Source organism: Vipera ursinii (genome assembly GCF_947247035.1).
Source record: "Vipera ursinii genome assembly, chromosome: 13".
In the NCBI taxonomy this organism is placed as follows: domain Eukaryota; kingdom Metazoa; phylum Chordata; class Lepidosauria; order Squamata; family Viperidae; genus Vipera; species Vipera ursinii.
The window spans coordinates 12,739,401-12,752,742 of record NC_139526.1 but is presented as its reverse complement, the minus strand read 5'-3'; the positions used below and the strand labels follow the sequence as shown (position 1 = coordinate 12,752,742).

The window sequence follows — 13,342 nt, the reverse complement described above, 5'->3', positions numbered from 1 at the left end:
TTCTCAGTTTAATCCCAGTGCAACTGCAGATCTTGCGGATCAAGGAAATCTGTTGAAAACATGCTGGGGGCCGTCGAGCTGAGAGGCGTTAATCCCGAAGAAGCCGTCGGCATGGTGAGGTCTAGCCACTCCATATTGTCTAGATTTGGGTCTGGGAGGTCAAGCGATAGACACGAACTGGGAGTGAACTGTGAATCCGAAGTCTCCATGGGTGAGTGGGAGTGATCTAGTAGGCTAGTTTGGTTGAGGAGGTCGTTCTGTAGATCCTCAATGACTGAGAAGGATTCCTTGTCCTCATTGCCGCCAGTCAGGTGAGGCATCCCGTTACCTGGTGGTAGGGTTCCTTCCAAAAGAGCTTCTAACTGATTCTCCAGAGCTAAAGAGAAAGTGCTTGTGGGTTCTAAGGAGAGAGGAGGGGCCATCTGGACTTGCGGGGGTGGACGTGACACCACTGTGTTGACTGGCATGGTGGTGATGTTGGCGGTGACTGGCCTCATCTTGGAAATCAGAGCAGGTTCCTCCTTCATGGGCATAGAGATCTCTGCAGAAAAGACAATGGTGACTAAATCAGTAATTTTTTTTAAAAAAAAATTATGCAGCCTGTATGGTTTTCATAAATATTTCAAGCTGGTGAACATACTTAATGCTCCTTCCTCCTCCTATTTTGTCCACAACAACAAGCCTGTGAGATGGGTTGGGCTGAAAAGGGAAGGGTTCAACGAAAGACACCCAGCCGGCTGCCAGCCCTAAGGTGGGACTAGAACTCACATCTCCTGGTGATTGGCCCAATTCTCACCCAGCAAATTTTCATGTCTACAGTGGAACTAGAATTCACCTCTCCTGGTTTCTAGCCTGATGCCTTAACCACTAGACCAGGGGTCTTCCCGCTTGGCCCTTTTATGACTTGTGAACTTCAACTCCCAGAAATCCTCAGCCAGTGTGCCTGGCTGAGGAATTCTGGGAGTTGAAGTCCACGAGGCATCAAAGGGCCAGGTTTGTAGACCTCTGTACTAGACCAATCCAGCTCTATATTTCACTGAATCCATAAAGTAAAAGGGAAACAGCTCACTTGAATGGATTGCTTTAACAAAATACATAATTTTTTGATGCCCTAAACTTATACTATTCTTAAGCCTCTGAGTCAATCTTGACTTCTGTACTTTGGTATAAAGAACTTACCAACAGTATTGGTATAAAAAGGATTTTTGCATGAACTACAGTCCTAAATGATTTCCCCGGGGAAAAAGCTTGCCACAAAACATTATTATTGCTTTCTATCAAGGGAAATAATTTAGGACTATAATCCATGAATTGAACTGAAATTGTCATCTGTTTATTATCAAACAGATACCCATGTCAGCGAATCAACTATTCAATTTTTTTTCTTCTCCCAAGACTTTCTTTGTGACTACCCCTCCATTTGCCCATTAAGGAATTATCAATAATTGTCTGATCTGAGACAGAAACTGGGACCAAGCCAAACTGAGATGGTTTCAAGATTGCTTTATACCATCAAAGTCGAACACAGAGGTAAGTAACCAATTTTCGGTGTTGAATAACAAACAACACAAATAATCAGGTACTGGTACAATCCTAAAATAGAACGCTTGAGAATTGGCCAAAGAAATCAGAGGTTTTGCCCTTTGGTTAGGATTACGTCTGACTCAGGATCCCCATTTCGCTGCTTTCCTCACAAGGCTGAATCCAAAGACAAAATTCCTGTATTCAGATTCTGATCTGTCAGAAAACTAACCATCTAGGAATCCTGATTCAGATATTACATTAAACCACGACTGGAGGTTTCGCCCTCTCGCCATGTTTGATCTGATTCAGCCAAAACACTGCCGAATTCCAAAATGGTCCACTTACGGATGTGCCAAGCGAGTCGATCCAGCCACAGGATATTCTGAAAAACCTCTGGCCTTAAGCCTGCCTGTTAACATTCAAAACATGATGGCTTGGCTGGATCACTGGGAAAGCACTTCCAGCTCAAATGATTCACTTTCAGAAACTGCCAAAATGCCCCTGGAACAGTATGATTTGGGAGGAGGTTTGGCCTGGTCCAGAGGGAACAATGTTCTGTTCCTGGACTAATTTTGTAGTTCTATAAATTCTGTCCAGTAACAAATACAAGTTGTTCTCCCATTAAAATGAAAGCAATGGATTCTACATCTTATTCCTTAGAACACTCATAACACGGTCCTCTAGTCTAGATGAAAGACATTCAAAAAAATCACATCCTCAAATAGAGTCATGTGCATCTCACCTCCGCTCTTAATGAGGATATCAAAAAGATCGTCCATATGCTGGCTGTGGGCATTGGAAATCTGTCAACAAAGGAAAATTCTTCTTTATTTTACCATACCATTTCCCAAAGTACAAAGATGATTTGTATTCTATGATAGCTTGGAATCATGAAAGAATGTAGTGGTGTACAGGAACAACCTGCCTCCAGAAGTGGTGAATGCTCCAACACTGGAAGCTTTTAAGAAAAGAATGGACAACCATTTGTCTGAAATGGTATAGGGTTTCCTGCCTGAGCAAGGGGTTGGACTAGATGACCTCCAAGGTCCCTTCCTCCTCCTCCTTTTCTTTTTCTTCTTCTCATTATTATCATCTGTATTTAAGCTACAGATATACAAAAAAAAAATCCCACTAGTTCCTGAAGAGTTAATAATCTGATACCTGTCTCTATTAATGCATTAGAAAGCTAGGGACATATTGCAGGTTCGAGATTAATTGCTAAGAATTCATTCTGCTAAAGCTGAAGTCCAAACGCACACTTAATCAGAAATAGGCCCTGCTGAATTCAACTGGAGTAAACATGAAATATGTTCGCAAAACACATTTCTGAGAAATATGTTTGCAAAACAGCCTGAGAAAAAAACACACACTCTTCTATGGTACAAAGAGGTCTACTATATAACAGGGAGCAGAAATCAAAATAAAAAGACCTGGCAAGGAACATCTGTTCAAAGCATGTTCATTACAGCATTTACTACACAGAAAAAGAGCAGCAAGCATTTTCCTCTGCCAGTTAGTTAAAGCTGCTTTCTGCCATGAATGTCCAGCTGCATTGACCTTTGTCCCAAATTTTCATATTGTTCTGTCTTATGGAACAACTAGAGGAAAGATCATGCCACTGGATGACCATGGATCATCATATCACGGATGACAAGCTCTCATCCATGCCTGTCCCCAACAATATCTATTGACTGCCAGGCTCTGCCTTGCCAGTAAATTCATAGTGGCATCCTTAATATTTGTCAACCCACATCCCAAGAAGGAAAACGGCCTTATCTGAAAGCTGCACGGATCGTTTAATGGAACAAAATAATTGGGAATAGTATTGAGACTAATTGCACTGTGCAACACAGGATTTCTTTTTTGAACTGGCTTTTTATTTGATCAGGCACCTTTATTTTCAGAATTAGTTATACACCTGCCCAGCAACAGTTGCTTGTAATTTTTAGCCTTCTGGCTAATAAGCAAAAACGTCAGGAGGGAGGAACGGAGAACGAAAATCAAAGGAAAACAACAGGGCCAAAGCTTTAAAGTAACTTTCGTGAAGAAATTGAGTTAAATTCTCTTTTCCCTGGCAAGCTCAATTTGGTGATTCCAACTGAAACGCTTTTGTGTGCAACGCCCTTCCAGCTGGCGGCTTGAGCAAAACTTGGCAGGTTCTTCCCCAGCGTTAAGGAGAGGAGGAGAGACAAACTACAATTTCTTCGGTATTGAACTGAACAGCAGCATCTGTCATGATCTGCCAAGCAGAATTTCTTGCTGAATCAATCCAGTATCTGGCTTCCTTCCTCCTCTATTAAAAAATCTCCTCATTCTCTTTGATCCTTGACAGCCTTTATTAAAAAAAACTGTCACCCAACTGGCTGGCTGAGACTGTTAAAAGTCATATTCCATCCGCTATACTCACGAGTAAGCAGGCCTTTTATCTTGTCACAGATGCCCTGTCCTTAGACGACCTTGCTTTTTTTTCCCTTCCTCTTAACACATTTTTGGTCTCCCTTACAAAGAAAACTCTCTTTGTTTTGTTGTTTTTTTTTTGATGAAGCATTCGTTGAGCCAAACCCCAATTCCATGGTTTGGCATAGCTATCTTTGCCTGCCCTCTGAGGGAATGTTGACATGGCAGACACTCCAGAGACCAATTCGCTTTAAGGTTTCAGAAAATTGCAATTATTTATTTTATTTATTTTATTTTAATTCCATTGATATCCCGCCCTTCTCCGAAGACTCAGGGCGGCTTACAAGCTAAGCAGTAGCCTTCATTCTATGTATATGCCTGCTTATTAGGGCTTTCACACACACCCCAAGCGGCATTATTACAAAGTCATCTTATTGCCCCCAACAATCTTATGCATCTTCGCCTCTGTTCTCTTTTTTCTTTTTTTTTTAAAAGGGCCGAGCAGCAGTGGGCTCACATCACATCTCTTTATCGGTTCCTTATTGAAGCTGGGTGCCTCAAGAACACATATTAAAGAGTAAATGAACAAATGTCTGTAGCTGCTGTTCGACTTACTTCTCGCTGGGAAGACTGCAGGCTGCGAGTCTGTTTGATGGCTTCTTCGTAGCGTGGCGGGTCTTTCGTTTTGGTTCCTGAACTGCTGAACAAGGACGGTTGCAAAAGGTATTGCTGGGACGGAGCTGGGGAAGGCGGCTGGCAGAAACAATGGATTCAGTCAGCACACGAAGGGGGCAGCAAAACAGATTTTCAATAATGTTTTTTAAAGAGACCCAGCTCTCCCCCTCCCCTTTTTAAAAAATGTTATTCATTTGCTCACTATGACACGTGGCGTATTTATCCTGCTTTGTCCTTAAAGGCAATCTCAAATCAAGGGGTTGATAATTTTGCACAGCCCTTAGAGGGGGAGGGCTGTAAAGCACCTGAGGTGGTATATAAGGCTACGTGTGCTATTGCTATTACCGTGATGGTGATAGCGGATACAGGCCTGGGTCTAAGAGAGCGTTCTAAGATAAAGGTAAAGGTTCCCCCGCACATGCGTGCTAGTTGTTTCCAACTCTAGAGGCCGGTGCTTATCTCTGTTTCAAAGCCGAAGAGACAGGGCTTGTCCGAGGACGTCTCCGTGGTCCTGTGGCTGGCATGATTAGATGCCAAAGGCGCACGGAACGCTGTTACCTTCCCACCGTAGTGGTCCCTATTTTTCTACTTGCATTTCTAACGTGCTTTCAAACTGCTAGGTTGGCAGAAGCTGGGATGAGTAACAGGCGCTCATTCTGTTATGAGGCACTCGGGATTCGACCCGCCAAACTGCCGACCTTCTGATCGACAAACTCAGCGTCCTAACCCACTGAGCCACCGAGTCCCTTTTAAGAGTGTTCTAGGTATGTAAAATACCTGCGTGTGCAAGAGCCTTTGTGCTCGTGACAAATGCCTACCACTAGCACATGGCCCCTACAATGTGAGCTATAACAAGATACACCACAGGGCTGCATAAGAGATTATGCAGCCTGGTATGACTTTACCTTTTTTTTAAAAAAAACAACCTCATTCTCTTCCAAAATGTCCTTGAGATTAAAAACTCTTATGCAAAGATTGTGTTAATTTTTCTTTTCTTTTTTTGGCTCCCCCACAGTGCAAAGAGGCATCCCACGGTCACCCCAGCCTCCAAGCAGTGTTCTACCTTCTGAAGAGGATTCGGTCCATTTTGCACTAAGGTTGCTTGGTTCCCTGAGCGAGGAGGCGTCGTATTTGATGCTTGCTTAAACAAAGGTTGCTGCAGGTTTGTAGCAGACGGATTCTGGTAGGAAAACACCGCGTTAGGTGAGGTAGGAGCAAACACCTGTCAAAACCAAAAACATTATTGAGAAACATCTCCATAAAAAAAATAAAATTTAAACGTAAAAAAAATTGCAGGGTGGATAGCAAAACGCTAAAAAAAACCAACCAAAAACAACCCCTAATATTTATAGCACAATAGTAAAACTTAAATTGAGTCCAATCGGTCCAGAAAGGAATCCAAGTATTTTCCTTAAGAAGGTTATTTGAGTTAGCCCTTGCATTGTTTCCAAACAACATGACCCTCCCTGGGTGCGAGGTGTGAAGATGTCGAACGGCCGAAACTTGCAGAGGAAAATTCCTACGTCTTCGCAAACCAAAACATAAACACATGTGCTTATCCGTGCAAAGTAAATCAAGCGTTTTATTTTTCAAATAAGGGACCAACATTCTGTCTAAATTTGAACATCACAACAGGGCAATGGATGATTAAATAAAAGGGCTGTGGTGGCGCAGTGGTTAGAATGCTGTACTGCAGGCTAACTCACTGCCCACAGCCTGGAGTTCGATCCTGACCGGCTCAAGGTTGACTCAGCCTTCCATCCTTCTGAGGTCGGTAAAAAGAGGACCCAGATTGTTGGGGCAATAGGCTGACTCTGTAAACCTCTCAGAGAGGGCTGTAATGCATTGTGAAGCGGCATATAAGTCTAAGGGCTATTGCTTGCGAAGAAGGAGGAAGGAAGGAAGGAAGGAAGGAAGGAAGGAAGGAAGGAAGGAAGGAAGGAAGGAAGGAAGGAAGGAAGGAAGGAAGGAAGGAATAGTGGCACAGTTGTTACAATGCAGGCTAACTCTGCTCAATGCCAGGAGTTCGATTCTGGTTGACTGAAGGTTGACTCAGCCTTCCATCCTTCCGAGGTCAGTAAAATGAAGACCCAGATTATTGGGGGGGGGGGCAATAGGCTGAGTCTGTAAACTGCTTAGAGAGGGCTGTAAAGCATCGTGCAGCGGTAAATAAGTTTAACTGCTATTGCTATAGCTAAATCTGCATGCTGCATGTTATTCCCTCCCGGATCTTATTTTATTGAAGTGTGACTGCACAAGCCCATACAAGTAATAAGAATACAGAACTTTAGCTACAGGAGATAATCCTTTAGTACATAAACCTTCACCAACCTTTCTGTTCTCTGAGGTTTGGCCAGCTGCATGCTGCGGGGAAACATTTTGTTTGGGGGCTGACATGTGCATCTGTGGCACTTTGGGGGCCAAACCAGAAGTAGAGACTTGTGTGATGGCTGGAAGACCAGCTTGTGTTTGAACCTAGAGGATAAAAATGGATGTCTTCAATTTGTTGGATGCAGAAGATAATTGCATTAACATCAAGGCAGCCAAGATGGCATTATTTTTCACTCTGCAGATCTCCAAGTCTATTTTAAATGGAAACAAAACGAACAAACACTATGCTGGACTTCTACCAAATTTAAGCCCCTCCGAAAACTATATGGAATAAAATGGTTATCCATCGACTACAATATACTACGAACTGGTGAACTGGACACATGGGGATGCCTTAATAACCCTTCTGCAGCCAAATTCAAACTTTTATCACATGGAAGATGTGCATGTCTGCCTGTATTTACGTGGATTGCCTTGTGATGACAAGACACTTTTTAGGGATAATACTAGAAAGAAAAGCATAGTCAAACTCAGGCACCTGTTTAATATATTAATTGGATAAGAACCTTCTCAGCTCAAAGTGAGCATTTGGATTTTTGCTCACTTAATTTTGCCCTAGAAAATGGAGGTAGAATAAACCCCAATCGCATTTAGATTCCCTATTAGACCCCCTGTTACTATTTCAGCCCCGATTCTATAGCACTTCATTGGAAAAGGTAGAAGAATTGAGCTTATGGCATTGTCAGTTTTCCACTCATTACAAGGATCTGTAATCTCTTTGAAAATGAAGGAACGCAAAGCAATTGCAATTGCGCCAATTTATCAATCAAAAACCCTTGCAATTTGCTAAGACAATGCCGGAGATCATTTGAAGGGCAATCAGGTCTACAGGGGGCTCTTTTAACTATGACCCTAATTCCACGAGACAGCCTGTTACCCCAAACCATCGTGCATGTTTCTGTCAAGTGGATATTCAACCACGACTCATTTGCCTTCGGAACCGGAATATGGTTTGTTTTTTTCACAAAACACGACAGGAAGCTCCCAGGTTCGTCCGCACGACCTGGGGAGTTAGCAGCTAGCACGTTTCAAATTGCATTCACGAAATTTCTCCTGGACTAGTAGTGGGCTGCAGATTAAGGTAACCCCAAAATGTACCTGGATGTTGCTTACAGGGAGCTGCACCGACGTGGCTGAATTTGGACCCTGCAGAGAGAGTGGCAGTAGCAGTTGGGCAGTTCCCTGAGCAGTCAGCAGGGCTTGAGGATGGGCAACGAGCGCAGTTTGCGGCGGTCTCTGTGAACTCACATAGAACTGAGATAGGACCTTCTGGGGCTCAGCCTTGGCTACGGGTATCTCCTGCTTGACAACCACGGCCTTTTTGGCAACCAGATTTTGGAGATCTGCTGGCCTGGGCTGCCCTAAAACATGGCTGGCATCAGAGGCCAACGGCCTTGCCGTGGGGCTGTCTGCTAGCGTGCCTTCTTCTTTAACGGAGTTGTTGTTAGGCTGCCGATTCGAAGGCATCGGCGTCTTAGCAGACGCCTGGGCTGGAGGAGGAGGAGGAGGATGGCTCCGCTTCTCGACCTCCAGCTGCATCTTCAACACTTCCACTAATTTCTGCTCTTGTTCCAGTTTTCTCTTGAGCTCTTCGATCTGCTTCTCTTTCTCTTGAAGCTTGCGGTCCTTCTCAGTGACGTCCAGGTCCATGCCGGACGTATGGCCGCCGTCTTCGTTTGGGGCTGCTCGAAGAGGGGAAGCGCTCGGGAACTGCGAGGGAGACATCATGGTTATGATTTCCGTCAACGTATCGGCCATGTTAGAATCGTCCGCTCCGAGACTGGACTGTTCCGAAGGAGAGGGGGAAATGGGCAAAGGGGAGCCCACGTGTTCCAGGGGTCCCATTTTGTGGCCAGTTGCAACAGGTGTTGTTTCTGAGGAGGAACTGGGAGCAGAAATCATGGCCTGCTTATTTAACGGCGCAGTGGGGAATGGAGTAGTGGCTTCTGCAGGTTTACTGGTTCCGTTAGTGGGAGCAGCTGCCGCCATCGTATTACTTGTGCCAACAGAATTATTGTTAAGATCCTGATAGGGTTTCAGACGCTCAATGAGGTCTATTTTTGTTCCAGACACAGGCAATCCTCTTAGCTTTAATTCCATTTTCAGTTCAGCTACCTGAAATGGGGAGAACGGGGGGGGGGGGAGGAGGAGAGGAGAGGGTGATTTTTTTAACAGAAATGAAGTCGTTAGTATGAAGCAATCCAATAGAAGAAATGACCAGCCCCTGGATGCAACACCCTCCAGCAATATATCGTTTACTTAAATCCTGCAGAATAAAACCGAAAAGTATAATAATGTGCCCTGAATAATGAGCATGAAATATTAAAATTACTACAAGCAAGGGAGCCGTGTGCATCCCGCCTAAAGAAGATGTTCGAACTCAGGGCTTTGTTTGAAACTTCCCTGTCTCTGTATCTATACATCTCTACTCCTGTGTACATCTACATCTCTGCTGATGGACAAGCTGTGTGGTAAGATGTCCATGGAGCTCTGACCTCTTGGGCTGGATAACATTTAATTTTCATTCCTTTTTGAAAGAATGCATTTTTAGAGCAGCTTCAGTTCTGCGTGTCTTTGAAAGCCAAGAAGAAAAAGAGGTATTTTGGTTTAATAGTTCAAAAGTCTTACTGAGTGAGGTTCCTGAAACAAAGAAACCATCTCAATCCAAACAGTGAAAATATTACTATTTACAGATATAATCTCTGGAGTTGAGAGAAGAGGCAGCTATACAGACCACAGCATTAATTTGTGTAGTTGCCAAAAGGCCTCTGTGATATCCCTACAGACAGTCCTTGCAGGTTGGTTATTTACAACGTTAACTGAACGCGTTCAGAAGTTACAGGATTTCAGACATCTTTTAAAAAGGGAGTGAGACTCAAAAGATGGCAATCTTTTTACACTTGAACACTTCTCTAGAAGCTTACAGTCCATTAGCTTCACTTCTTCCTGTCATAATTAATCCGAGCAGATTCCCCCTAAAATGAACAATGGATTTGTGTAAAGCCACATGAATAAGACTAATTACTTCTTTAAGGTTAGGGTTGGGCTAGAAATAAACGTACCGTTGACATTTAATCATTCAATTTTAATCTGTTTATGGCGGGGGCTTCCCACACTTTGTGGTTCTGCAACCAGCCACAGGGCTGCAGCAGGCAAAAACAAGGCACAAAGGCGGTAATGAATTCCGGCAACGCTCACTCAGCATGGGCAAGCCTGATCAGGTTAAAAAAAAAAAAAAATGGGACACCCGGGAACGGCTCATGACTCCAGAGCAAACCCTGATCCACAGTTTTAAGAGTCTCTGCACCAGAAGTTTCTTCTCTGCTAAAAAGGCCAAGGAAAATATTTATAGCAGAAAATACCAAAAAGACGGGAGTCTAACTGCATCTTAGGGATTAACCCTTTATTCTTTTTAAAAACGTTAACTGCTAACAGCTGCAATTTCGTTTTTCCCAGCTGTACGAAGCAGAACTATTAATAGGCAAGTACTTGAAGGCAGAATGCTAAAATTATCCCCCTCTTGCCTGCCTTTCTAAATCACCGGGTTGACATCCTTTGTGTCCTGCTATCCGATCCCATTTATCCACTTAATAACTACTACAGACAAGATAAGCTGAAAGATTACGGCCAGCTCTCTGCAGTCCATATCTGTGGAGCCATCTCCTCTGCCACTCTAACCCTAGTTCGTAGCTGTTATTTGCAGAATTCGTTGTAATCTGCCTTCCCTGCCTTGTGCATAATTTTATTAACTTCTCTTACGTCTGCCCTTGTCTTGTTGTTAGTATTATTGCTTTTAAAGCAGCAATATATTTCTCTCCCCATTCCCCTCTGCCCCCCCAAAAAAAACCAGTTAGTTAGTTGTCTGTGTCCCTAGGGTAGTTAGGTGCTCTTTTCAGCATATTTTTCAACTCGGCACCAACATGTCTGAGTTTAGCCTTATAAGGTAAAGGTAAAGGTTCCCCCGCACACGCGTGCTAGTCGTTTCCGACTCTAGGGGCCGGTGCTCATCTCTGTTTCAAAGCCGAAGAGCCGGCGCTTGTCCGAGGACGTCTCCGTGGTCATGTGGCCGGCATGACTAGACGCCAAAGGCGCACGGAACGCTGTTACCTTCCCACCGTAGTGGTCCCTATTTTTCTACTTGCATTTTTACGTGCTTTCGAACTGCTAGGTTGGCAGAAGCTGGGACGAGTAACAGGCGCTCACTCTGCTACGTGTCACTCGGGATTCGACCCGCCAAACTACCGACCTTCTGATCGACAAGCTGAGCCACCACGTCCCTCTTATAAGGTAGACCAGGCTAAGAATCAGACACCGTGTAGACCTGAATCTACTTCCATCACAATGGCTATGGTAACAGAATCTTGCAATCCTGAATGGGGTTCCCTCGGTCTCCCTCCTTTGAACTAATTGTGAATGGGGAGGAAGGACTGTCTGAGGTGTTTGTGAATTTGCATGACCCTGGCTTCAAGTTTCATTCCTTTATTTCACTGACATAGTAGGTAGTCTTCCCTCTGCCCGTCAAGGCCCTCCGGGTTTCTCAAGCTTGGCAAGAATGCTGGCAATTGAGGTCCACAATCTCGCAAGTTGCCAAGCTGGAGAACACTGTTGTGTTATCCTCTGCCGAAGGGAAGCCAATTGGCACAACTTGTTTCATCTCGTTGTTTTTTTTTTAACATATTCATTGACTTCTCATTGCAGCAGCATTCTTCTTGGGCAAACACCCTGCTGGTGACAGAACAAGACAGCAAGATTGTGATTGGGCATCATGCAAAAGAGAGAGAGAGAGAGAGAGAGAGAGAGAGAGAGAGAGAGAGAGAGAGAGACAGAGACAGAGAGAGAGACAGAGAGAGAGACAGAGAGAGAGACAGAGAGAGACAGAGAAAGAGAGAGAGAGAGAGAGAGAGAGAGAGAGAGAGAGAGAGACAGAGAGACAGAGAGAGACAGAGAAAGAGAGAGAGAGAGAGAGAGAGAGAGAGAGAGAGAGAGAGAGAGAGAGAGAGAGAGAGAGAGAGAGAGAGAGAGAAAACTCACACGGCCCCACCCACAGGTGATATGGGCCTGCCTCCTCGGCAGTTCGTGCCTGAAATTCCCCATCGTTTTTCACTGAAATCTAGCATGCAGAAATTTGTGGGAGACACGCTGGATCAGGGGTCCTCAACCTTGGCAACTTTAAGACTTGTGGACTTCAACTGAAACTGAAGTCCACAAGTCTTAAAGATGCCAAGGTTGGACAGCCCTGCTCTAGATCTAGAGCTACATTTTTTGTAAACTGAAAAACAATACCACATTTTAGCAATTTTTCACATGGGTGAGTTGGCATCCGCTAGCGGGATAAACTGGGGAAAAATAAAACGGTTCCAAAGACAGGTGAGTTAGAAGTCATTCTGGGATCAAAAGGAACACTTTTTTTCAGGACCCTTGGAAGACGCTTCACACTGCACTTGTTGATTTTATTATTTTTACCTTCAAATCATCCAAGCTGGGAGGAAGAGGTCCTGGCTTTCTGTTTAAAATATTAGTGTTCTGTCTTGGTGTGTTGACAGCTGCTGAAGATGTGCTGTTGTTCAAAGTATTCAGTGGTACATTCCCAGTGTTACCCTGTTTGTCATTTACTGGCCTTCAAAGGAAGAAGAGAAAGAAGAAGATCAGCCTTAAAAACCAAATGTATCTTTTCCATCCATTTCTTTCAACACATCCTGACATTTTCCCCCCTCTCCTTAGCTACCAAGCATGTTATCTATTAGGAGTGAGCTGGAATAAGGTAAAGGGTAAAGGTTCCCCCGCACATGCGTGCTAGTCGTTTCCAACTCTAGGGGCCGGTGCTCATCTCCGTTTCAAAGCTGAAGAGCCAGCGCTTGTCCGAGGACGTCTCCGTGGTCATGACTAGACACCAAAGGCGCACGGAACGCTGTTACCTTCCCACTGGAGTGGTCCCTATTTTTCTACTTGCATTTTTTACGTGCTTTCGAACTGCTAGGTTGGCAGAAGCTGGGAAGAATAACAGGCGCTCACTCTGCTACGCGGCACTCAGGATTCGACCCGCCAAACTGCCGACCTTCTGATCGACACGCTCAGCGTCCTAACCCACTGAGCCACCGCGTCCCGAGCTGGAATAGAGAAATGCAATTTTAAAGCTTCAAAATAATCGTGTTTATTAGCTTTGAAGATGATTTTATTCTGTTCCTGTTACTCCCTAGACTCAACTGCAATGTGGAGACAGACCGACCACGTTCATCACACAAAAAGACATACAAGGAATGGCCTGGCCTTTCCCGGAAAATTAAAAATTAAAATAGGGAAAAGAATTTCTCTATTCCAGCCCACTTTTCATCAATAACGGAACAGGTCTATCTCA

At 44.2% G+C, this 13,342-nt stretch overlaps 1 protein-coding gene across 1 annotated transcript in view; it reads right to left on the bottom strand.

Moving 5' to 3' along the window:
• Nucleotides 1–8: 8 nt before the first annotated feature.
• Nucleotides 9–13,342, bottom strand: part of MRTFB (myocardin related transcription factor B) — a gene marked incomplete at its 3' end in the record, with an annotated part of 33,815 nt that continues 20,481 nt past the window's right edge. Inside the window, exons 9-15 of the mRNA XM_083372766.1 lie at nt 12,451–12,604; nt 8,086–9,102; nt 6,928–7,071; nt 5,660–5,818; nt 4,537–4,674; nt 2,267–2,327; nt 9–541 (exon numbers count right to left, since the gene is read on the bottom strand). Of these exons, the coding sequence (XP_083228892.1) occupies nt 9–541; nt 2,267–2,327; nt 4,537–4,674; nt 5,660–5,818; nt 6,928–7,071; nt 8,086–9,102; nt 12,451–12,604 (2,206 nt within the window). The remainder of the gene's footprint in view (nt 542–2,266; nt 2,328–4,536; nt 4,675–5,659; nt 5,819–6,927; nt 7,072–8,085; nt 9,103–12,450; nt 12,605–13,342) is intronic.